Source organism: Embiotoca jacksoni, unplaced genomic scaffold (assembly GCF_022577435.1).
Source record: "Embiotoca jacksoni isolate LCO1_2020_lvr unplaced genomic scaffold, fEmbJac1.0.p SCAF_9, whole genome shotgun sequence".
Classification (NCBI taxonomy): Eukaryota; Metazoa; Chordata; class Actinopteri; family Embiotocidae; genus Embiotoca; species Embiotoca jacksoni.
Window position 1 is genome coordinate 3,408,344 of NW_027185447.1, and position 26,845 is coordinate 3,435,188.

Below are 26,845 nucleotides of genomic sequence, written 5' to 3' on the forward strand. Positions count from 1 at the left end.
TTTTTTTTTTGTTTGTTTGAATTTCTGTCAAGAGAAAGTCTTAATCCCAAATGCTATGAGAACACAAATCCATATCTTTCCATAACGCCGACAGGTCCCTCAAAGATGCACTGACTGTCCCTGAATTTAAATTCTGTCAGCAACAAAAAGGTGACGTGAGGTTAAATGTAGTCTCTCTGTTTATCCAGTGGCTGAGCGGAGAGGGGCTTACATGCCACTCTTCAGCGGAGACTCTTACCTGGAGCTGAAGGGGCTCCATCTCTACGGTCATGATCTGCGGTAAGTCCCATGTCTCGGCGGGAAGCCCACACAGTGAAGTCTTGTGTATGTAGTACTGAACACTGGGTATCATGTAGTTTTCATAGGCTGCGCTTGTTCTGTGCCTTAGGCAGGTCTGCCTTCTTTAAGCCTGAACTGAATTCACAATGAGGGTTACACAAAAACCATGATCTGGGCCTGAGCACGTACAATATATAGTATCTCTTCACAATTTCTACATAGATGGAGGACCAGTGCAGCAAAAACAAGAAAACTAGCATCGTTTGCTCTATCTTGGGTATATATCGTGGTGCGTGTCTTACATTTTTGTGTGTTTTTCCATGTGTTACATCCGCAGTCAAAAGCTCAGCATGACGGTGGTCCTCATGGCCAACGACTCCAACGGTTTGATCTTCTACAACGGACAAAAATCGGACGGGAAAGGCGACTTTGTCTCTCTGTCCCTGAACGAGGGGATCCTGGAGTTTCGCTACGACCTGGGAAAGGGACCGGCCACCATCAGGTTAACATGAGAGTCTAAAAGGGTTTAAGTTAAGCCCGGCTCAGACTGCACGAATTCAGCCCGACTTTGACACGATTTAGCCATCACAGACAAATTTCCAGTGTCTGACCCAAGTATGACCGTTGGCACCATCAAACAGGACTTGTAGTGTGACATAATTGAGGACTAGTAAAGCAGCTTCTGGAACACCCGACGAAACCCTGACGGAAAGCCTAGCATGTCAGAATTTGAATGCTTTTACCTGAAAAGTTTGGCATATTTTACAACGCGTTCTTTGACGTCGTCCAGTAGGATGACAAAGAGCTCTCTGGCGTGCAGTTGAAAACACGGCTGTAATAAGGGGACAGAGGGACGGTTGGTTGAGCTGTGGCAAGGACCCTCCTGCCTTTTTGATGTTTCCTCGAGAGAAGACCATGACAGAGTAAAAACAGATAAATATTGGCGAGAAATAGCGGAGGCGCTATAGCATCCTGGTGAGTAATAGTCATGATTGACAGCTTCTTGTCCCAGACGATACAAGAGCGATGATTGGTCCGGGTCATACTTGTAGGTCTTCCGGTCTCCCAACAAAGACCCCGCAACATTTGAATACACTTTGATTACATAATCTGACGTAGTTACCAATGTGAAAGACGAACATGTCGTGCAGTCTGAGCCCGGCTTTACACAACCAGGAATAATTGTAAAATAAAATGACACTACATGAAAAAGCATACAGGATGCTATAATCGCACAAAGATTAAAGGACATACCAAACATAACACTACCTCTGACAGTGATGAGCCTGTTTCTCCCAATATATGACTGTCTGTATGTGTGTGATTCAGGAGTAAGGAACCAATCCAGCTGAATGTGTGGAACACCATCAACCTGGAGCGCTCCCAGCGCAAAGGAGAGATCAGAGTGAACAAGAAGGAGCCCGTCAAAGGAGAGGCACCAGTAAGAAACAGCAAGCTAACAAGCTGCTGCTAATGGTTATCTTTTTCTTTTAGCATGCGTAGATGATGCTGATGATGATGATGATGATGATGGGTCTTTGCTATGCTAAGCCTTGCCTGTACTTCTGCCCGTGCTTCTGCCCGTGTACAGTCTACTCATCTGCGTATCTCATCATCGCCACATTTGGGGCCTCTGTTTGCCCTCGTACAGGTCGTCCTGCCTCAAGCACAGTTGAATCCGCAAACTTTACGCCTCTGCTGAGTGTTTTCCACACAGCTTCACACCATTTGGTTTTACTGACAGTATCTCGAGACAACCGTCAAGGTAAGAGGGAGAGCTCCTGATGTAGAGGACCAGCTTGACAAGCTGTCTTAATTGTGTAATTCCACGTTTTCTTTCTAAACTCTCAGCCCTTTCAGCTTGCTGATTTCCTGGAGATAAAACTCGGTGTTGCATACAGAAATCAAAAGCAGTCTTTACTGCTGGTATACAGTCAATTTTTATATATTCAGCCTTTGAGGTGGTGTCTGGGGAGACGGAGGCAGATAAGGGAGATAGCAGCAGCGAGAGGAGCGTAATGAAACTCTTAAGCCCAGCGGCTCGACCAATAAAGCAGGTGCATGCTTCCAAAATGAAGGTGATCTAATAGTTTGATAAGTCTGTAAGTCATCCAATTATATTAAACAGTGTAATTTGTGGTTATGAACATGCACTCTGTCAACTCCATCATTTTCCTCTAAGACACAACGCTCGCCTTCTTTTTTTTTTCTTTTTTTTTCTTTCCCACCACTCTCGCTGCTCAGACCTTCCCCCACCGCCTCCCATCGTCCGTATGGTAATTGTGTTTTACTCCAGCAACACAGGCAGAAAATCTTATTAAAAGAAGAGAGCAAAGGAAGAAACGAAGATGGGTTGGGGAGGGGGAATGGGGAGGATGCAAAGGGATGAGCCGAGACTTGTTATGGAGCTCAATGCGGAGACCCTATCCAGTGTGGCTCTCAGCTAATTCTCTCTCACTCCTGCTTTAAGGACGAGGAGGGAGTTACGGTTCGCTTTTGCTCCGAGAAAAAACACATATCATATCAAAGGTGGTCTTCAGCACAGGAACATACTGTACATGGACACGTGCTGCATGCTGGGAGTGATCATCATATCAAAGAGTGCTCGCAGGCTACCAGCACAGGGAAGCGCAAAATTTTAATGGCACATAGATATGAGAAATGAAAATCGACTTCCTCTTCTTACTGAAGGGCGTCAGTCTGTAAATAAGGTTCGGCTAAGTGGCACTGTTCACAGTCTTTCATCTTCTCCTAATGCCACCATCTGCATCATGCATGGCCTTCTTAGACTTGCTGTCATGTTTGTATTCACGCACTTGCACAGCTTGCATATATATGTACAGTATATAATGCATTTATCACAATTCTTCCTTTCTTTTTTAGTGTACTTGTCTCACTCGTCTGTGCTCCACAGCAGCTATTTTTAATGCTCTTACACGTGTGTGTGTGTGTGTGTGTGTGTGTGTGTGTGTGTGTGTGTGTGTGTGTGTGTGTGTGTTTGTGTGTGTGAGAGAGAGCTCTCTGGCTTGCCTAGCTCTGCATGCCGTGCACAGACACTTACTAGTCTTCCCCTAATAACTCTCTTCCTCCCTATTTTCTTTCCTTCTCTATGATGTGCTGTCTGGAAATAAGAAATCACGCAAGGTAATGAGACAAGTCCCAGTCACACCTTTGCCTGTTTTTCATTTGAGTCGTTCACTACGTCCTCTCACTCCCATCTCTCCATGCAACAACACCACAAAAAGAAAAGACAAAAAAGCAGAGATGCGGGCAGCTTTATAGGTGCCAGCTCTAGAAAGAAAAAAACAAACGTTGCCATCTCATAAACTCATACACGCAACACACAGCACAGAAGAAGAGATGCACTTAAAGAACGCGGTTTGGCTTTCACCTCGGTCCATCTGCTGTGGGGGTGGAATAGGGTGGGAAGGTGGGAGGGAAGAATGAAGCGAGGCAGTCATCTTTGTGACGGCCATTGTTTTTAGCAACAAAGAAGCGTCTTCATTAGTCCAGCGTAGGCAGGGGATATCACGCCACAGCCACGTGCCTGTCGGAAAAGTGAGAGCGAAGACAGGGGAAGGCGAGGAGGACGTATACCGTAGGAGACGCTGAGGTGCTAAGCCAAGCCCGGCTGTTCATTTGTCATCTGCTCTCACTTCTATTTTGCACTCAGGAACAATCCTCCATAATATCATGAAGTCGCTCACTCTTTCACCCACTCACTCGCCCATAACGACACAAACAAGAGTCGCTGCACATCACCGAGCAAAGAATCACTCCGCAGAACCAGCTGTCCTCGTTCACCCGGTGCTGTCTGGAAAAGAAAACAGAACACGATCCGCCATTTCATTGCATGAAACATCACTTTAGAGTCCTAGAAAAGTAGCTTTACATCCAGAGTAACACATTCCAAAGAGACATTTCAAACCAGGAGAAAAACGAAGGGAACAGGGTCAGTTTGCAACTTTACCTGCAGAGTGTTACACGGTAGTAACGGCTACATGAAGAGCCCGAGGTGGCCAACTTTGGTAACAACTTTTGGCAAAAGCCTAGAGGCACCGTCCACAGCTGGGTCCAGCAGCTTTGGCCAACATCCCTGCCCTGTCTCTGTTGGAAGCTGCTCAAGGTGCGGTGACACAGCCCTGGGGTTTCAGCCAAGCACCGCTGCCTCCTGCACTCCAAATCCCATCCTAAATAAAAACCCAGCCAATACCAGCTCGCCTGCACAAAGCCTGTTTGTTTGGCCCCTTCCATCATTTTTCCAGCAATTAACTCCACTTTACCCCTCTGGCAATTACTGCCCTACATAAAATAAAGATCATTAATTCCCTCCTTCTGAAGTGGGCCGGCTCCTCCATGCAAAAGCAGAACCTTGCTAATGCAAAGCAATTGTCCCACAGGTTTGGTGGAAAGAATCGAATTTCATAGTCGTCTGCCGCGCAAATGAATTGCAATTAATGTGTCTCTACAGTCAACTGTTTGAAAGGTCGGTACTTATAATCAGCCATTCACTGGAGATGTGTGTAAAGAACCTTCCATATCTCAAGTCCAGCCTGTTCCTGATTTCCCTTTGTACTTTCTTTTTATGCCGCACAGATAGGGGATAATGGAGCACTCGCTGAGAGACAGAGGAATCAATTATATTGTAATGTATCAAGTGTATTGGCGTGAAAGGAAGGCAAGGAAGTGTCGTTAAACCTCTGCCAGCTATAATATGGATAAATCCTTTTTTTTTTTTGAATGGGACAATCTATATGACTGTGACATGTCTGCAAAGGTGGGATATTTTTATTAATCTCATTCTTTATATCTCAAGTAAAAGGATGAAACTTTTTTCAGGCTCCCTGGACACGACAGCATAACTCCATTCTCTAAAGTAAAACCATAAACTATTGTCTCTAAGTAAAAACCCTACCGAGAGAAAAATTGCCGTTGGCATATGGAAAAGAACAATTGGCCTTTTTTAACAATATATGTTGGGCTTTTTTGTAAGTTCTCACCGGCATAAACCTGTTTGTGTCCCGTCATCAGAACACGCACTCCGATCTCAACCTGAAAGAGACTCTTCTCGTCGGCGGGGCTCCCGATTACAGCCGACTGGCAAGAGTCGCTGCTCTCACAGATGGCTTCAAGGGAACAATCCAAACGGTAAATGTTTACAAGGCGATTTCTTAAAGGAGTTTTGTGTCATTAGTTCTGCTTGTGGATTCTGTAGGTTATTTTAATGACTCGGGTACCCTGAGAAGCACAGAAGCAAAGTCAAATGAGATGTTATTAGCTGTCCAGCTGTCCAGCTGTCATCCTACAGATCCTCATATTAGTAATTTTCCATTATAAGCTCACACTGTGACGGGCAGTGGCTCTGCTCATTTGGATTAGCATGTACTAATAATAGAGTGTACATTTTGAAGTCCCTCCATTTAGCTATTCTCAGATCTCTCCCTGACAGCTTTCCAGTTTTTTGTTTTTTTTTTCCCCTTCCCCTTCCACTTTCCAGCAAAAAGCTCATCTCTGAGTGCCAAAAATAACTCAGGAGAACAAAGGCAGGATGTTACTGTTTGCACAAACTTGTCATTAGTTCTCCTATGCAAACTTTCCCTTGACAGTTTCGAGCAAATCAAAAGCTAAATGTGGCATTTGTCTTACTTGGTCTGTCGGGAATAGTTAATTATGAGCGAGACGGTATGCAGTCTCAGTTTGATGTTCTGTTTAACATGCGTGTTCTATCAACACCTATTTTCTAAGACACTTTCCTGAGTGATGACAGTGGGGAACTCATCATTACAGGAACATGTTGAACTGAATCTACAGCGTCACTTATCTTTTTCTTCAGATGTGTTGCAATAATTAGGTTTAATGATCGTTCAGCAGGAAACACAGAGCCCTTTAACTGGATGCTTTTCCTTTGGATAACAATCCAGACTGGTAACAAATGATCATCTTCAACGGTTTTGCTAAGGAGAGAAAATTGTAATCGCATCGTTTTAAAACCAAATGCAATTCAACAAAGCAAGACAAGAATTATGTGTTAAAGGCAACCGACCAAAAAAAGGTCACCAAGGGCCTGATTTACTAAAGGTTTGCGTGTGTAAAATTACGTGCAAACTTCACCCCACCAGCAAAAAAAAATGTCCAAGCAGATTTACTAACGACGTGCAGTGAGGATCGCGTCTTTCAAATGTGCATGTTCACACACGTTGTCCATTTTGCGTGTTTTCCATCAACATTTCAGTAATGTAGCTCGGGGCCAGACCCAGGCGGGTCTTAAAAGTGATCATCAAAATCTTAAAATCAATTCTAAAACCAACCGGGAGCCAGTGGAGAGAGGCCAGAACTGGAGTAATGTGATGTGTAAGGTGCTGAATGTGTCCAGCAGAATTCACAGGTAGCTTCATCAGGTTCACGAGCACTCGCGAGGCACTGAATGAAAAGTACCCACAGAACGATCTGGACCTGCTGATCGGTGTTTGTGAGAGGATCTCATCCGCCGTACTTCCTGTTTTATTTGCCGACATTTTATTATTAAGCCTTTTTCTTTCCCGCCTTTTTGTTTTCCCCACAGTATTGACTTTCTTGCTGATAATCTTCTACATAGCGTTTTGTTCTTGTTATATTTATATTTCTTAATTTCAATGGGATCAAATTTCCTTTTATTTTGCGGTCGCTCTGTTTTCCGTTGCTGGAATCACTTTAACATGCGCAAACCCCTCATTTAAATACAGCTGGATTTGCAGCTGATATCAGTGACGCATATATATTGTTTGTAAATCACTTGCAAAACGGGTGCAAAATAAATTCGCTAACTTTTGGAAAAAACCCGCAATTTACTACCCTTTATTTGAGATTTTAGTAAATCCGGCCATAAGAGTATTACATAAACACAAGTCTTTGAAGATTGTTTTTTACAACTGATTTATGAGATTATATGGATTTGCAGTCGGATCTTGTCGGCAAGTTGTGAAAATCTTGTTCTAATTGAGCTCCAGAAACTGACAAGACAAGGACTTTGTCTGTAATGTTGCCTAACTGAATTTAATATGTTTTATGTGCAGTTTGTACATGTACTAAAAGCCCTGAAAACATATTTTCCCAATCTGACTCTTCAGTCAGTTTGCTGATAACTGAGATGTGAGTCCTGAGGATATTACGTGATATGTGTGACTGTTTGATGTGTTTCCTTAATCTTTCCTGTGTGTGAAACTCTTGAATAGAATTACCTAAAGATGCAAAAATGATATTCTGTGTAAACTGACGATAAAATTGTATCGTATCTTATCGTAGGTTTCTGTCTGTTTTTCTTTTCGCATTGGTTTGAAGTGGGCGGGACTTAGTTGGAAAAAACATGTCCCATGTTTCTCTGCTCCAATCAGGATTCAGCAACATCTGAACCATAATGTGATTACATTTGTGGGATTGTTTTTTTCTGCTGCGTCACAGTTAAAACAGATCAAACTACATCTACTAAGTGTCGATGAAGCAGAATAGCAGAGACTTTGAGTGGTAAACTGTTAGTAAATATTACTTGAGGATGATTATTTTTCTACAAACTTTAACTATGCTGCTTATTTATTATTCAATATTTAGCTTCAAAGGGAAATACTTGCACTACATGTTAAAGGAACTCACAAGAGACAAATTAAAACAACATTTTCCATAATGCAACCAATACCATATTTGTAAGAACATCACTGTCCACTGTAAATGCCCAATTTGTTCTAACTCCATGCCTCTTTGCAGGCTCTTTGTTATGTAAATGTGAAGACTGATGACACGTAGACTATCTGGAAGCTGTCGCGTGCTCCTTTTGACTTTTGACTGTGTCCTACTTCCAGATCATTCTGATGGGCACGCCCATCCTCAGGGAAGAGAACGCCTTGCGCTCCAGTAACGTGGCCATGTTCCAGGGCCACCCGTGCTCCCAGGAGCCCTGCCACAACGGCGGCCGCTGCAACCCGCAGCTCGACACCTACGAGTGTGTTTGCCTCAGTGGTTTCTCAGGGGGACGCTGTCAGAACAGTAAGTATCGCTGTCATCTCCATTTCCTATACATTTCACGTTCATTGTGATTCCATTGCAAGCCAACGACCCACCAAAATACTCAGTCTTAAACACATTCCCTGCACTCAATTTGAAGGGTCAGTGTGATTGGTCTTTGTGCACGTTATCGGCCGACGATGCTCCCTGGGTTGAGATCACCTTATCGTAGCCGTGTGCCGTCGCAATGAATCATAGTAACTGTACAAATTGTTCTATTTCCTCCGTTCAAGATGATGTGGTTTCACTCTAAAAGGATACACAGCAATTTGGCTGCTCTTAAAGCCTAGCATGAGCGGGATTGAAACCAGCCATGCTTCATGTATGCAGCTTGTTCTTGGCGTCCCAGTATGTAAAGTAAAATATGAGTTTATTTTTTATTTTGTTCTGTTTGAAAGACCTTTATTTCCATTGCGTGTCTCTCTGTTTAAAGTAATAATGCCAATATTAGACACGTGATGGCTCTTTTATGTCAGTGCCATTATGTTTTGAATCCAAACTAATGCGGCAGTTATGAAAATGATGAAACGTGTCAGTTGAATATTCATTATGGAGTTGCACCCCCCTTTCATCATCTCCACGTACCTCCGCCAGACATCTACTCGCTCCGGCCCGATCTGTCTTACATGCTCAGTCCCTGCTTTCGCCATTAACCTTGTGCGTGTGGCCGGCTGTCCCTTTCACGTTAATTAAAACTACAAACGAACTGGCGCCCCCCCCCCCCCTTTACCCCATTTGCTCACGCTCCATTGCCTTCAGCTCTGATAGCCGAACCCTTATTCTTATTGATTGGTGTGATCTCATCCTCTGAACAAATCCCCTCCTCCCCACTCCTCTCCCCTCTCCTCCCTCACAGCCATCTACGAGAAGTCCGCCGGAGAGACCGAGGCCGTCGCCTTCGACGGTCGGACGTTCATCGAGTACCACAACGCCGTTACGAAGAGGTAAGGCGGAGGACAAGTGGAACATCGTCGTCTTTTCAGCTTCATCTAGCACCTCCATCCTACTAGCTATTAGCCAAATAGCCCCTCTGTCTATCCATCTCCGTCCCCGGTAAACTGTGATGACAGTGTTGATGATATCATCAGTGCGAGGGCTTCAGGGTGAACTGGGCGCTCGGCTAATACGCCCCCACCCCTCTCCCCCGATTATGGCAGTTCTGCTTCACTTTTGACAGGATTTTACTAATTAGCGAGACAGTTAACAATCACAGTGTTGCCCTGAGCGCACTCAGTTCACTCTGTGGTGTGCCGCTTAGCTCACGCTGACTCTGGACAAAAAAAAAAAAAAAAAAAAAAGCTCACGCCCGATTAAACTTCTCATCCTATTTTTTAACGCGCAAATGGCTATTTCTCATCAAAGTGGCATTCGAAGAGGTGTCGCCTACCGTTTTTAACACCCTCTAAGCGGAAGAAAAGTTGATGACGTAATCGTAAAATCGTTTTTGGAGCCGTTTCAACAAAAAAAAACAAAGAAGAAATCCTCTCCTTCTGGGCGGATGATGAGACATTTTTACTCCTCCATCCATCTGCAAGACTGGCAGTGAGTGTGCCTCCAGGTTGGCATAAACAAAAATGTTTACGTGACGAACCTGAAGAGATTCAAGCATACGGCTCTATATCTCCGTCTCGCAGCTCCTCACACAGACACTCGGAGGTGTGAGAAGCGGGCCGCAGCCTGCAGATCGTCGCGCTCACTCTCAAACAACCGACTGGAGGATCCCGTCAGATGTGTCTGTCTTTACCTGTGTCTCTGCTGTTTGTCCAATGTGTGCGAGCGCTCCGGTTTCTTGTCCTTTGTCCATGTCCTTCGACCTGACCTCCCTTGTCGTTGTCCGCACTGTCTTTGTCTCATGTGAATGTCCTTGACTGTCTTTCCTTTTCATTCAAGCCAACTGACCAATGAGATCCCAGAGTAAGTAGACTTTAAGACTGGCTGTTGTCCCAGTTTCAAATCAAGCCCAACTAACAGCAACAAAGAGATCCATCTTTGATAGTTAACCCCACTGAAGTGATTCAAGTACATTCAGCTTCCTGTCTTAATTTACACACAGAAATCATCTTTACAGCTAAAGTCAGATATTTCATTCAAGCTCCATATCCATGATTTAATTTGACAGATTTCATTATTTTAAATACGTTTTGCAGTGCCATTAGATCCTCTCTTCTTTTTTTTTTTCCCCTCAGTGCAAAAGGGAAGCATGAATGTGTGCATGATAAGCATTGTGCTCAGCCTTCAGAGGAAATGAATTGCTGTACCAAGAATGTGCAATATTTTATGCATGGTTGTAACTCGTTCATAAACAAAATGAATTGCCTCGCAGTTTACGCTGAATGGCATTAAGTGTTATGCGGGAAATGAATGAGACCCCTTGAAAACTGCAAGAGGAGGATATACGAAACACCCTTAACCTAGTTTCTGGTGCCTGTGGAGTTTCTACTCGGGAAAACCCTCGGTCATGACTTAGTTATTAACGGGATTTTTTTTTCTTCCTGCTCATTAGCTCGGTAAGTAACCTCTTTTTAAAACATCCTGCAAAAGCGGTGAAGCAGAATTCAGCTCAAATTAAGCCGACTGGATTCAGTCCACATTTCCAATCCACGCCAGGGCTTCTGTCATTTCATTTTTACCAGATCTTTAACTGTAATTGTGAATAATTATAGCGTCGGCTGTACAAAAAGGCTGTGACATGTTAATCACAGATTTGTCTCCCTTTGTAGATTAGACCTCCAATTGAGATCTCTCTGCAGTGTGTAGCCATGGGCATCAATCTCACTTAGCAGAAGGGGACAGTGGTCCTTGGAGCCAGACTGTCAAAGGTTTAATGGATGTCACATCCACTAAGAGCCACAATGAGCGTGAATCTAAGCAAAGCAGGCTCTTAGTGGAGCACTGGCCAATCACTTCAGCGTGATTTGATTTTTCGAAAGGAAATTACTACATTTCTTTTAGAGGCTTTTAAGTGCTGCTCAGGCCAAAATGTCAAACTCTCACCTTGGGTTAATGTTTCTGTTACTATTTGCACCAGCCTATGATCACCTCTCCTGATGTATCTGGAAGCTCGGGTCGATTCGCTCAAGCTCCATTATTTCAGTGACAAATCATATCAGCCCGTGACTCTCAACTGATATGCTGCTTGACCCCATTTTTTGACGATTGCCCAATTTTTCACATTCACCGCTTTCATCTCTAGACAGAAGGTAATTGCCGCAGCACTGTAGCGTGCAGCGCCATAAATATAAAAGAGTTGTTCAATAATTGGACGCTGACTTAAAGCAGGCTTTGCAGCGGGGTGGACATTGACTGTGAATGTGCTTAATCTTGATGCTTATTTTAAAAATAAATGTTGGATCCCAAGGCATTTTGGTGCATTAGTCATCCATCTTGATCTGAGTGGCTCCCTCGAGAACCTCCTTTTTATGGTTGGGCTGTTATCAAGGCTAAGCTACACACTTCCTGTGATCACACAACATTTGTTATCGACTCTTTGACGTGGTCGATATGCTAGTAGAGCAGATAAGTTATGCTTTTTGCAACTGCGGGTCTGAGCTAGACCTCTGTGAGACACCCAGTGGGCTCACAACATCCGTCCTCCCTCCCCTCCTTCCCCCTTTTTCCTCCCTGTGGCCCCCCTTTGCGCTCACACTGCATGCCGTTGACTCTCTCCCCTGCTCCCTTAAGTCCCGAATCTCTGGAGAACCCGTCTGACCAGAGGTGAGTCCGTCTCCAAGCTTTTCAAACTTTGCTCGTGTCTTGCCGCCTCATCCCCCCCGCCCCCCCACCTCGCCCCTCTTATCTCCTGACAACCCCTCCTCGACCGCTCACAGGGCTAAATCCTCCTCTGCAGAGACAACATTGTTTCCATTATTGAGATAGAGTTACCAATCCGAATCACAAAGAGCCTCTGCGTATGCTTCAATTAATTCAGAAGTTCAGACCTCTGATAACAGCACAAGGCCAGCCAGAGCTGGAGCCTCTCTCTGCAGGAGCTGTCCTCCCTCATGGCGGTTTCTTATTATTCTAACCACTACTGCCACCTAGAGTTGAAATGGAGGTTGGCACGCAGCGAGGTGCCTGCTGAGGATTTGAATACACATAAGAAGTAGATAAAAAAATTTTTTTTTAAAAACTCCATTTCTAAAGAAGGAACAGCATCACATCAGAAATCTATGAAGTCAGTGGTGTATGTGAGATTTGGAGCGCTGGGCGCCGGCGTTGTTTTATTCATGATATATTCAGCACTTTTAATAACCTTGACCTTATCACTGACAAGCTGCTCCGATGGAGATTTATTGGGCCCTGTAAGCCCTTTGAGGGTTTTCCAGGAGAGCTTCACTGAGCTGTATTTTTTGTTGTTTTTTCTCTGTGGAGAAAAAAGAATCAGATGCTCTGAAATCATACTTTTTTTTTTTGCTCCTGTTTACCTCAGCAGTTTTAGTTAATCAATGGGGTCGAAGTTTCTCACCTAAGCATGTTTTGGAAGGAGAAAATCAAATCCGATTCCTTACTTGAGGTGAAGCAGCATTATTGTTGGCCGAGCTGTCAAAGTTACCTCGCCTACAAAGTTAAATATCATCGTATTGCTTTTTTGAATTATTTAAAAGACACTACTCTGAAAAGATGAAAACAAATCTCATCCAGGCTACAGAGAAGTGCTACTGTATACTCGGTTTCTCTTCATCTCCTCCCACTCCCCCTCCTGTTTGTGCTCCCATGTGCCTCCCTGTTTGCCATGCTGACTCCTCTGTCTTGTCATCTGTCTTGTCTAATCTTTGTCTCCAGCTCTGTGCTGCTGCTGTTTTTCTATTCAATCAATGTGTCATTGTCTCTTCGTTGTGTGTGTCCTCACCTTGTCTTTGTCTCTGTGTTTGAATACGCCTTAAAGAAGGTGAAAGCGTGAATGTGGCAGATGTGCAGACAGTTGTGCACTGCAAACACTGTGGATCCAGCCAAGTAAAATGGTCTTATATTCAGACTTAACATCTAGTTGGTTTTGTTTTTAGTATAAATTGATCATCTAGTACTTCCTCAGGCAGATCATTGGACTTCATTCAAGTAAATCCCTCTAGCCTTTTCCTGATAAGCATCGTTGTCTGTAAAACATCCACTTCAAGGCTGTAGAATACTTGCTTCTATTAGTGTGTCTCGAAACTAGAATTACTGGAACTAATAAGACTTCCAACCTACTTCCAATTGTCAATAAATGTTAATGAACTTCTGTGGTGGCTGTGGCTCAGATGGCAGAGCAGGTTGCCCAGTAACTAAGGTCAGTGCTTCGATTAGCGGTTCCTCCACATGCTGAAGGCACTGAATCACAGGATGCTACAGATGGCAGACAGAGCTCCACCACTGGTGTGTGTGTGTGTGTGTGTGTGTGTGTGTGTGTGTGTGTGTGTGTGTGTGTGTGTGTGTGTGTGTGTGTGTGTGAGAAACATTGAATGTGAAGCAGAAATTGTTAAGGTCTGGTATTAAATTAAATCAAGTATGGGTTTAGGCCTACTTATTTTATATCACTACTCCACCAGTATATCAAGTAATTTCCATTTAAATTAGTGATTTATTCTCCTGTTCTTCGGCCTTAAATTTTGTCAGTGTGCAAAAGTTAAGAATTACAAAAAATAATTGAGACTTATTTACTAATATTCACCGTGTTTTACTTATTACTGTGTTGTAGCAAGTCTGATCTCAAGAAATTTGATGTAAAAACCAGCTTTGTCCATTTATTATAAACCTTTGAACACGTATCAGCGTTCACTTATTTCCAGACTTTAACCAGTTTATGTTAAGATTACTTGTCAAGTAAAATTAACTAGATGCATGGACAGATAATTTAACTAGTATTAGGTCATTATCTCCTTAAATTCAATGTATTTTTTCTTGTAATTTGGCCAAGCTTTTTTGCAGTGTACAGAAGCGATAAATGAATGAAAATTGAAGCTACAATTGTCTGGATTTCTACTGTATCTCCACTAGAACCTTTTGTAAGTGAGTTTGTTTTGTAGAAATCAGTGTGTGACTGTGTTTGTGTGTGCACACACGTACAGTGTAGGCACATCGCTGCGTGTGCTGCCTCTTCGGGATAGGTGGAAGTCTCCCAGTGTCTGCATCCAAATCAACCCTGCAGCTGTAGCAGTCAAGAGACGGGAGATCAAACAGCTGCCTAGACAACACGCACACAGAGCAACACAGGAAGCAGCGAGCAGCAGTGCGTCAGGCTCAGTAGGATGGAGGAACGCTAATAGCAAAACAGCCCCCTGCTTCTCCTGAGCTCAGTCTGCGTCCTGATTTTCCTTAAAAATCACTGTGACTCTGACACTGCAGAGCTCAGGCTACAAATGTGTGAGCAAACAGAGCCATATGTCATCCTTGTAATGTGCCTTTCAGACACCAGCAGAGGTCCCTTCATACGTGAAACTACAAATAACACAACCACCAACTGAGCTGCGTCAGCTACACCGAAGATTAGAAGTCTTCCTTCGAGGCATCGGACCAAAAGCTAACTAATGTATTTCCTGCTCTCCTAGTGAGAAGGCTCTGCTGGTGAACAAGTTCGAGCTGAGCATCCGGACTGAGGCGACCCAGGGCCTGGTGCTGTGGAGCGGGAAGGGAGTGGAGCGCTCCGACTACATCGCCCTGGCCATCGTGGACGGACATGTCCAGATGATGTACGACCTGGGCTCCAAGCCGGTGGTGCTGCGCTCATCGGTGCGCGTCGACACCAACCGCTGGATACGCATCAAGGCCAGCAGGTAAAGGAGGGAGGCGGCAGTGAAAGCTTTTACAGTTAGACCAGGATTAGACTTAATCCATATTATATTTGTGTTGCGGCAAACTGTGATCTCTTGCATGAATCCTCTGCTACACAGTGATCCCCTGCACTGAGATGATTTTGATTAGTTTCAGATTAAGGTTATTTTCATGCCGGGTCATGCATGAGTATGACGCATTTCCCATCAAATCGCTTCGACACAGTAATGAATGTTCAAACAGGAGAAGCATGCTGCAACATCCCAAATTCAGTATTTATATTAACACACACACACACGCACACACAAACATACAAGAAGTTTATTAGAAGGACTTTTAAAGATACACTTTTACAGAAAAGACAATTAAAAGATAATAAATAGGAGACAAATAGTTCAAATAAGAATAAAAGGCAATAAATACAGTTATACTGCAATATTTCTATACTGGCTTCATGTTTAATTTGATTAAACTGAATGTAGAATTATGCAATATGTACGCACAGTATCCGTTTTTTATTGCCCCGTTACATATTAAAACTATTATTAAATATGTTACCAAATAGCTGGGTGTCACATAGAAAAGAGTTTTTGAGAATACAGCCTTGTAGACGGTCTCTATATCCTTGTAGCTTGTGTATGTCCATGTTTACATAAATGATAAATAACCCAATAACACTGATTTCAGTTTACGACACGGATGATGGATGGATAATCATTCCAGGAGTGGACCAACACAAAGCACACAATACTTTTTAGTCACGCGGTGATGTCACATTAACGGATTTCTCCAACAGAAACAAATTAATTGGCTCAACTTTGAATATGACCCATTCAACACCTCCCGCATGAGCTCTGCTTTATCGCCATTGAACATGTGCTTTCAGCATCGCTGTGAATGGACGTTTTGGAGGTGGGTTGGGGAGGATTATTAGATTGGTTTCATCATGTAAAGGAAGAGTAATCGATCCTCGAAAAGCCACTATATCCATGTCAAACAGGGATTTTGCCAAATCTCATCCCAGGTTTACAGGGAGACCACATGAGTCGCTGGAAGATGACATAATTCGGATGTTGATGGTGGTGTAAATCACAGCATGAGGCACACAGCTCACACAGTTGTCTGTGGCTTGCCTTTAATGACACTCTCTCTCTGTTGGAAACCCACTTCAGTGGCTTCAAATTTGCCTTGTCTTCACAATTCTTTAGTGTGGGCTAATGCGCGGTGCCGAGCCACCTAAAACGAATCGAACGGCATCTGTTGGCAGCTAGACAGGCACATTTAGAGCGCTACTCGGCACAGGCGGTTATGTAAGTTCTTCATGGACTGGCAGTGGAGCAATAGAGTCTTGATGCTTCAGATTAAACCGAACCGCAATTTAGAGCTATTGAGTGTGACACATGCATCAGGCCAGCTCGCAACTACATCGGCCTCTTTTTCTTTCTCCTCTGCAGAGCACTTCGAGACGGCTCTCTACAGGTTGGCAACGAGGCAGCAGTAACAGGGTCATCGCCTTTGGCAGCCACGCAGCTGGACACAGACGGAGCGCTCTGGTTGGGTAGGTGCCCACACATTAAAAAAGAAAAAGAAAACAGTCATTCAGACTTAAAAAATGTGGCAAATGACACACGTGGAGCAAAAGGGAATACTTGTAATTTTGTTGTATTTTTTCGTCCCAACCGCTGACAAAAAGCTGCCAGAGCAATGAACTCATGGGTGTTGCAGAGGATAAGCAAAGTCTCTGGCTGGTAAAAAAAAGGTCAGAGATTTAGGCAAAAAAGAAATAATGTCCGAGCCCATTCAGGTACCAGGTGGAGGAATGAAAGGCTATCTGACGAACTCAAAAGTTGTCTGCTCTCTTGAATTGAAAATGACCAAAGTCGGCTCGTTATCTACCCTCCAGTTCAATTTGGTCTGAACTCGACTCAGAGAAATCGTTTTCGAAAGAACACACACGGCACGGCTAGATTGAACATTCTGAGGAAATAACAGTGAAGAAAGGCAGCGAAATAAAGTATTAAAATGCACAGCGCACCAGTTTGAAAGGAGAAGCAGCCCGAGTGACATTTAAGAGACTCGCCGCATGTCGAGGTACACTCAGGTACACACATTCAAACACACACAGAGAGGAGGCGGCGCAGTGGAACAGGTGCTGAGCGAGCCCTGCAGCAAGAATACATAATCTTCACACAGCCCTCCCATCGAGAGCCCTTCTTCTTTTTTAAATCCCCTTTTCACTGTTCATCATTAATTCATCTGTAACTCGCATGAAATTAGCCCTGTCGACTCCCGATTCGGAGGCGCGCAATCCGATTAATGGGGGCAGGGACAGGGGATGTAAAGAGCTCGACAGGGATATGAACTCTCAGTCCGAACAAAACGGGGCAAGAGAAGGAGGAGAGTCAAAGAGGGGGGTGAGGGGTGGGGGGGGGATGTGTCGCACTAAAATGAAGTGAAGAAACAGATAGGATGCAGGAGGATTCTGACAGAGGAGATAACAGAGAGGGAAGAAGGAGGCAGGAGAAGGGCCTGGATGGCAGCCTGGAAAAAGAAATTCAAAAAAACTAGCCTGTCTGCCTGTAAGAACAGATTTCAGGCAACTCTTAATGAAGATGTTTCATGCTGATTTAGTGAGAAAGACACCAATGACTGCTTTGGGTTTGCTCGCTCAAAAGAGTTGCTCTAAGCATCATCAATAGGGCAACACATAAAAGGGGCTGAAACATTTGCTTTAAAGCACAAATCTGTGATGTTTTCCTATTAAGAGCTGTCAATGTTTAAACTTCATATGACTAATAGCTAACAACTCATTATTTTGTCAACTATTACACAATTTAGAGAGACTTTAAAGGGCCAAGTCACCAATAATTAGATATATTTCCCCCACTTAAATGATGCAGTATAAAGCCATTCAGTTTTGGCCTCCAACCTGCAACAATGGAAGTGTAAAGTGTTTGATTTGTGTTGCTCACAGCACTGCAACAAACGTCTTTCCTCAAACTGTGTCCCAAAACTGTTTTTTTTTTTTTTTTTTTTTTTTTTTTTTTTTATAAGGGCAATTTCTTTGCTAGAAGGCAGTTTCAATTTAGGTAAAGTGTCCCTTTAACATTTCAAAACTGGCTGCAACTTTTCTGATAAGTCTTTTGAGACACAGGAAAATATAAATTGTTCTGCTCTAGGTTTGTTTGGAATAAATACAGAAAAAAGTGTGAGATATGAGCAGCCAAAGAGAAGCGGTATACCAGGTCACACTTTAAGAAAAAACAAGCCATCACAGTTGTGAATGCACTACTTGATGGACAGGTTTACAGCTCACCACCAAAGATGGAAACGAATTAAAAATAATGAGAATTTTAGGCGTTCATCATTTTACACTCTGCCACCAGCTTTCATTTTGGAACACATTTTTGAGCACTTTATGTGCTGTGTCGAATTAAAAGAACCTCCTCTCTTCTGTGTCTTAGCTTGGTTTTCTGCCTTTGATCTCGGTGGTTTGACAAATAAACTGTCATCCTGTCCCGTCAGTCCGCTGGTGTCATCATGGAAGATATCAAAGGCTATAATGCAAGCTGACAAAACTAAGTGACTGCTTAGGTAGTTTGGACCAAAATATTTCGGTGACGGCCATTTGATGGAATTTTCAGGTTTAATTAGTGATGAAACCATCATCCCGGTGTTTGATATTTAAAGGGACCTTCTGTGGATTTTAGGATCAGTTGCGCATTGTGGAGTATTTTCTCTGCTGGTGGAGAAACCGTTGTGTAATGTCTTCTGTGGCCTCTGGACAAAAAACGAACTTTGCATTGGGCTTTGAAATTAAAAATGTGTAACAGAACATATGTAAAAGCATAGACTACATGAAAGTGGGTCTGACAAGTGAGGCCAATGTGGAAGTGCCACAAACTTGCAATACCACTTGGTGCCACTAGGGGTTGGCTGTAAAAAGCCTCTGGCTCCATAGACTCCCATTCATCTTCTCTCATGAAATACAAAGTCAACATTTTTGTTCTACAAGTCATTATGGTGGTGTTAGCTAAAGTCCCTCCTTCTTATTAGTTTGCTGGTGGTCCATTGAAAAATTATTGCATCATTAATTAGTTTACGCCAAAGATGGGCGGTCATAGTGTCATCGGATTCTCAGTCAGATCCTCATCCAATTATGGTCACTTTAAAATAGCAATATAGCCGAAGTGCTGAACTCGAGACCTGAGAATGGCAGTTAACAAACCCATTGATGACGTCAGTTGTTTGCCACTTGCTTAATAGCTAAAGCCAAGTTGTAAAGACAGAATGAAATGATGCCAATTGGTTTTAGCATTGGTGCTTGACGGAAATAGCCCTTTAAAACACAACATGCTAAGTTTAGAGGGCTACCATCTTAGTTGGCCTTAATATAAAGCCAATATTCTGCGATTGGTGTCTCAGTTTTCTTTAATGTGCGTGTTTATGTATGATTCGCTGTCATGCTAATGTCTGCCTCTGTCCCTCCTCAGGTGGTCTGGAGGAGCTGGCAGTGGCGCGACGGTTGCCCAAGGCCTACAGCACCGGCTTCGTTGGCTGCATCAAAGATGTGGTGGTGGACGGCGTGGACCTCCACCTGGTGGAGGACGCCTTGAACAGCCCCACAATATTACAGTGTTCCGCCGCCAAATAACCCGGCAGAGACAAAAAATATTGCAAGAAACTAAAAGCAACCCTCCCACCCGCTCCCTCCATAGCACCCACGTCTCCTGCTGTAATTATTTTCTATTTTTGTATACTTTTCATCGCTTTTTATATGGAAAGAAAATAAATAAGTTGTTTTAATTTTTGATTTTATATATTTTGCTCTCTTTTTTTTTTTTTTTTTTTTTTTTTTGTATCTGCACCTCCGTTCACAGTCCACAGTCCCTTTTCTTTTATGGCCCTTCAACTTTTTCCAAAAGTAAGGCATCTCTGTGAAAAAGAGATTTTTTTTTTATTATTATTATTCATATCAGTTTTGTTGTTTTAAAACAAACGCCAACTTAAAAAAAAGAAAATCAACCCCGCTCTATTCCCTCGCTCATTACTTGAACGCAGAGGACCTCGCTGATGATCTCTGGTTACTGCCTTGTCTTAGTGCCATATCTATCGTCCACATTCCCCCCCAAGCATGGCCTATACATCCCTTGAATATATAGACATACATTCCCCCGTGAGAGCTGGACGCGGTGTGTGCTGGAGCCGTCGTGTGCTGCTCTCCGATGCTGCAGTCATCTGCCACTTACAGTCAAGAAACTGCGTATTCAGCCCCAGCTTTCGGTCCACTGTATTTTCCTAATGGGACTTTTCAGATATCAGTCAAGCTGCTAAAGTGAGAAAGTACACAGTTGAAACCACTCGATCAACCCCCATCTCACAGCGCCCCAAAATAAATAAAAAAAAAACACCTCTCCACTCGATCTGAATCCCATCAGAGCCTTTAGTTTTGAAATATGACTCACTAACACTGCAACCCGACGTGATGGAGAGAGAGAGAGAGCGCTGCGTTCCACAATGACTCGCATATCATTAGTCATAAGTCAACACATGAATCATAGACATGGATAAATGTTATAAATATAGAGTATATAAATAATACCTGAGACTGTGAATATGTAAGATGGGTTCTCCTTGGAGAATTGTGCTTCTCATGTACTATTGTGCGTTCTGTTCTACAATCAGCAGATGAACTAATGATGACCACTATAAATGCATGCACTTCTGCAGTGTTGGTTTGAATCTGGGTTTTTTTGTTCCAAAAAAATGTTTTAATTTGAAAAATTGCTCTGTTTTGGGCTTTTCTTTTGAATTCACGTAATCAAGGTTATTTTTTTTCCCCTCTTATTTTCCAATGATGTGATTTCAGAAACTATTCCAGAGTTTGGAAATTCTGTTTTAAGTTTGTTCACTCGCTGTATCTTTGTTTTGTTTTGTTTTTGTTATTTTTTGGGGGGGGGGTCTGTTGTGTTTTTTTCTTGGGAGCAGTTAGTTTTGCAGGACCTTGAATGGTGCATAAAGGAAGCGCTGTTACCAGATCTGACCTTAAGGAGGTGCTGAAAGCAAAGACTGAAGAAAAGGACAGACAGTGAGGAGGAAAAAGGAGAGATCTTAACATGAGGAGAGCTACCACTCTTGGGAAATGTCCTGTCAAACAACAGTCAGTCGTCAACACAGACAAACAAAAAAAGCTTAAAAAAAAAAACTCTACCTGAGACTTAAGTTCATTTTCGTATTTCAACTAGGAGCGTTCCTGGAGGAATCTTTCATCGGCTGTTGAGTGAGAGAGAGAGAGAGAGAGAGAGAGAGACTGTGATGTCCTTGTGACCTTTTCAAGCCATAACAGCCGCAAAAACTGGGAAAAAGATACGTAATCCTACAGTACTTGCAAGTTAACATAACGCATGGGTTTGTATTACTAGTGCGAATTCTGTAACATTCAGTGAACTGTTGCAACGTGGACTCGTCCTTGCTGAACCACAATAAGCTGCGATGACTGACTAAAAGACAATTGTTTTGATATGAGAACCTTGGCAATATTCTAAGACAAAGTCATGCCTGTTCGTGGTTGAGTATCAAATGGTCTTGTACTTCTTTCTTTCTTTCCTAAGTTCTTAATTATGTTTCCCTCCTTAAATCATTGAGCAACATGTTTTTGTACAGCCCTGCAATTTTTAAGTGTAAATTTAGCAAATGTGTGATCTGTGGAGGTTTATGTTTTTAGTAATATACACTGGAGCCATGTCTGACTTCTCTGTTCACCCACACGATGATATACTTCTGTACATGGGGGAGGGATAGCCCTAAAGCTATATCTTTGTTGCGCGTATTCAAGCTCTGGGTGTCCGCACCAGACAAGGAAACTCCTTTACTGGTGTCCTAACACACTTTGAATTCCAACACTCACTCTGTTAACTTCAGACTGGTCTTGTTTTATCACACTGTTCTTTGAATTTGACCCCTTCAGATGGTAACAGGTAAAAAAAAAAAAAAAAAAAAAAAAAAAAGGAGATAATCCTGTGTATTTGGATGGACTCAAGAACAACTAAGACAATTGCAGTCTATGGTTTAGTTGGAAACTATGAATTGCCTTAAAAACTGGTCACCTTGCCTGTGAGCAGGTGACAAAGACGTCATCCATGTAACTGTTTCCTTACTTTAGCCAGTGTATTAGCCTCATCCCGATAATGTAAATGAGTAATACATAATAATAATAATGATAACTATATTAGTAATAATGCTCATAAACGAAAAAAAAAATATATCCCAGAGGGCCTCCGCAAATGTCCCATCTGGCTTTTTACAAAAAAAAATCTTCTATTTACTGTTTTTTGAATCTATTTTCTGTTCCTTATTTATGTCTACCTGTGGATTACCCTCCATGTCCAGCCTCTGTAAACTACTGTCTGACTGCGCAAACCTCGTCAAAAGGGCAGTGCACCGAGTAAGAGTGGCATGACCTGAACATTACTAACTTTATGACCTTTGTCTTGTGTTCCTACCACCATGAAATAAAATGTCAACCAAATGGAGCCCAGTCTTGTCACTCATCTTCATTTTAATGTATTTGTTACAACTCTTTACGCAAACCCCTCCTCCCCCTTCTCGTACGACCACCTGTTATTATATGACCCAAAGCTCCATACTTGGATTCTTTGGTTTGCGTATCTATGACAACTATCTGCTAATGAAGACTACGGGATGTGGTCGGAAAAGCGAGCGAGTGGACCGACTATTGATTTCAGGCCAGAACTTGAACATATTGTTCTCATATATTTTTCCTTTGCCGGAAGACAGTTCAATACTAATAAGGAAACACATCTGATTCATGTCCATTACAGTGGAGGTACGCTCATGTACAGCCCTGTAGGTAATAAAAGAAGGGAAGAGGAACTACCCGGGGGGATTTTTTTTTTTAACACCGTGGATATTTACAGGCACAGGTCAGCCTTGAAATTGCAGTAATTTAAGAGGAAAGCTTCAGCATCTTATGAATTCACAGTGTCAGTCTCCTATTCATTGTTAGTTTCCTGGCACCTGCACACATTGAGGCAATCACAAGTCAAGATTTCAATCTGTGGCCTGTCTTAATAACAGGTTTCTGCTCCCATTCTGATTGAAACGTCCAAGACAGTGTTTCCTCCGAATCAAAAGCAATTTAAACAAGCACGTTCATGCACACATCTATGAACAGCAGCAATATTGACTTGTTATATTTCAAATCACCTACAGCAATCTACTTGTAATTGAAAGCCTGGAATTCAAGAGGAGAAAAAAAAAAAAAAAAAAAAAAAAGAGCTGCTGCACAGCTTCATACATCATTCAGCACATCTCAAATCTGTCTTGAGTATTTTCATTAAGCCCCAGACTTAATGAGTTTAATTTATTCCTTGCTAATGACAGAGAAGGACACTGCATCTTGTGTTGTGTTAATTAAAACTCCATGAATTGGTGTAGATGAAATAGTTTTGCTCTGCGAGGGATCCTACTGGGAAAAGATCGTTTTCAAGTTAATAATTGTAAGTAGTTTGACTAAAGGGTTTTCCAGGGATTAGATCACGACAAAATACACCATCCATATATAGAACCGAATAATGAAGGAGAGGATCACTTCTCAGGGGACACCCGGGGGAGCAGACGATTCAGGCTGGAATATGTCTTTCGGAGGACACCCGTTCTTCGAAGAAACAAGGAGACACAGAAAGCTGCATAAGAGAGGAGCTCTGAGGCAGCCAGAACATTTTCAGATGTGTGTTTTTAAGCACACATTGGGGAATGCAGTTTGTTCAAAAGTGGATTTATGAATTATGCAACAAACTCAGGTCTTCTCCGGATGAAATTTCTTCAGATCTGAACCAAACACCAGACCACAACATCATCATCAGAGGCTGCTCTTAGCAAATCTTCTTTCCAAAAAGTTGGACCGTTACTCTGCTGAAATAAAAGACCTCAGTCATAAAGCTCCTCTCTCAGTTTTTTTACGTCCACATGGTAATAAAAGTTCTTTCTCTCTGACAAGGCTCCAGCTGTCCAGTTGCATCACCCTCAGTATAAGACCTCTTTGTTTGCCTTTCCAGATTTTTCCAATCTTTGGACAGGCAGATTTGCAAGTCTCAAAGCAAAATGGGGGTCAAAGGTCAGCAGCCTATAGAAGCAGCCACCTCAGGGTAGATGGGACATCCTGGTTTCCATTCCCGTGGGGAAAACTGGGCTTTGTGTTCTTGAGTCTATTTATCCCCCTGAGACTCAACAGGACATCAGTCTGCAGGGTGATAAAAAGGGAAGGTTTCGGTCCAGGAGCTTTGTTACACTCTTCCATCCCCAACTCTACCACTGCCAGGATTTCACAAATCATCTTATTCTTTGCATCACAATTAGCTATTTAGCAAACTCTTATTGGCTTCAGAAGTTTTCTTGCATTTTGTTTTACACTTTTTAAGGCATCCATTGTTTCCTATTCATTTCTGTATGTTGTGAAAATCACCCAGAACTCTTTAAGAACTTGCTTAAATTGTGTAATCCATCAAGTCTTTAGTCATTTTGGTCAAAGTCTCATTATTTGTATAATACTGTGCCATTTCTTAAAAGATGATTTGCAATTAAACGACACTAACACAACAAGAATTACAGAATTTAAATCTCAAACTTGTACATCATTCAGAGCAGAGGTGTGTGAAGATGAGTATTTACATCTATTACTTAAGTAAAAGTACAATACAGCAAAGTAAAAATACTCTAGTACAAGTAAAATTCCCGCATGACAAATTATGCATAAGTAAAATTACATAAGTATTATCAGCAAAATGTATTTAAAGTATTAAAGTAAAAGTCCTGACCTAGTCCCTCTGACTGAAATATTATTATGTAAGACATCATTACGTCATTAATAGTGAAGCATCAGTGTGTCAGCAGCAGGTTACTGTTGCAGCTGCTGCAGATGGAGCTTGTTTGAACTACTTTATATCCAGTTTCATATCCATGGACAGCAGATAAATCTGAGGGGTCGCCAGATGATTACTGAGAGATGAAAGAAGATAAAACAAAGTTCTGATCCACAAATCCATTTTCAGTTTTTGGACTTTTCCTCTGATCTTTGATTTTGGCTGAGATATTGGATTGTTTTAATATTTTATTAAAATGAAACCATGTGAGAGATTTAGTGGAGCTGTTAACAAGTCATAGACATGTGAAATGTGACCCTGACTGCACACTGTTCTTTGTAAGAAGCCAATAAGGTTGGAAAGCACTGGTTTAATCTTTAACAATGAGTTGTATTTTATAAGCTTGCTATGTTATCCATTGTACATCTTATAAGTAACTATAGCTGTTGGATAGATGTTGTAAAAAGTACAATATTTCCCTCTGAAATGTAGCAGAGTGGAAGTATGAAGTCACATCAAATGGAAATGCTCACTTGAAGGGAAAGTACCTCACAATTTTACTTAAATACAGTACTCGAGTTAATGCACATAGTTCCACTACTGAAATTTAAAGCTCTTTAAAGTCTAACCTCAAGATTATTTATCGTTTAGTCTCATATTATATAATCATATCTGCATTCTCTATTATACAAATCAATCCTGACCCATCACTTGTATATAACTTACATTCTGGGTGTCAGGTTGGCATTTTAACACAGTCCTATTGAGCCGCAGGCCACTTTAAGACTAACCTGCACTGAGGTTAAAAGTAAAAGCAAGGGACAGTTTTTAATGGCTACAATTACAATCTTTAAGGTCAAGGCTATTTGTAATACAGCTCTGAACACAAAAACACACATAAACAATGAAACTCAGCTTGCTTTTCTGACCTTTTGTCCAACACATACAGTCAATTCCTCCCACTTATCTACTAATATATGTGCCTGTAGGTGCAGTACAGAAGTAGTTTCAGACCGTTCTTTAAATTAACACAAAATATACAAAGGGCAGCTCACTCAATGACTTTCCAAGTCTATCAAATACATGTTGGTGTTATACACTAAATGTGCACTCAGTGTTATTGCAATGTTCAGTTATCTTCACCGTCTTCATCAATTTCCACTATTTATCAATTGGACGGTGGCTACATGTGCGACAGTATGATTTTCACTGCTCACCAGACCTAACTCATAACTCTATGTTCTCACTCATCTATCCACCCCGAAAGCACAGTTGACTTGGCAGAGCAAAATAAAATAAAAAAAAATAAAAACCCATCTAAATATTCTACAGAGTGGAGAAATTCCATCTCCATCTCCTCGGTGTTTACAACAGCACACTGGGTCAAACAGTGGAAAAGCAAATCCATACATGTGAAGCCTGTGGGCTCACAGACAATTGCATAAGCCCATCCATCCCAGAGTAGATTAACCTCCACTGATAACCACAGGCTGGTGACGTCAATGCCACTCTGCCTCGATGCTCGCTCCCCTCCTGCACCACCGACACCATCGCTCCCCACTGGGTGGCTGTCACATCAGGACTGTATGCCATCTATAGATGAGCTTTACAATAGTGCAGCAAAACTGCAGGGGTTAATAACTACTGCACAACTGGTCAAAATATGATACATCGATTGGAAAAAAAAAATAAAAATGAGGTGAATCAATATGTAGAATCAGCCTTTATTTTCCACTTTATACTAAATGATATAGTGTTATGAGGTCATTTTTAGTTGAAATTAATTTAATTTATTTCGTTGTGTATGTTGTTGACAGTTTCACTGTCCTAAGAAGTAAAATGAGATAGATGAGGGTAATAATTATGAACATAAACAAATGCACAATTAGCCTATTTGAACTGCA

General features: G+C 42.2%; 1 protein-coding gene across 8 annotated transcripts in view; it reads left to right on the top strand.

Moving 5' to 3' along the window:
* Positions 1-22,592, top strand: part of agrn (agrin) — a 280,463-nt gene extending 257,871 nt beyond the window's left edge. For 3 of the 8 annotated variants that reach the window (XM_069140924.1, XM_069140926.1, XM_069140927.1), the window contains 9 exons: positions 189-279; positions 617-781; positions 1,609-1,720; positions 5,311-5,427; positions 8,112-8,295; positions 9,170-9,257; positions 14,838-15,062; positions 16,515-16,618; positions 19,554-22,592. In XM_069140924.1, the coding sequence (XP_068997025.1) occupies positions 189-279; positions 617-781; positions 1,609-1,720; positions 5,311-5,427; positions 8,112-8,295; positions 9,170-9,257; positions 14,838-15,062; positions 16,515-16,618; positions 19,554-19,714 (1,247 nt within the window). In that variant the 3' untranslated portion in view covers positions 19,715-22,592. Of the gene's footprint in view, positions 1-188; positions 280-616; positions 782-1,608; positions 1,721-3,411; positions 3,424-5,310; positions 5,428-8,111; positions 8,296-9,169; positions 9,258-10,203; positions 10,228-11,994; positions 12,028-14,837; positions 15,063-16,514; positions 16,619-19,553 lie in introns of all 8 variants that reach the window. The other 5 variants (XM_069140920.1, XM_069140925.1, XM_069140922.1 and 2 more) reach the window with 4 other exon arrangements.
* The last annotated feature ends 4,253 nt before the right edge of the window (positions 22,593-26,845 follow it).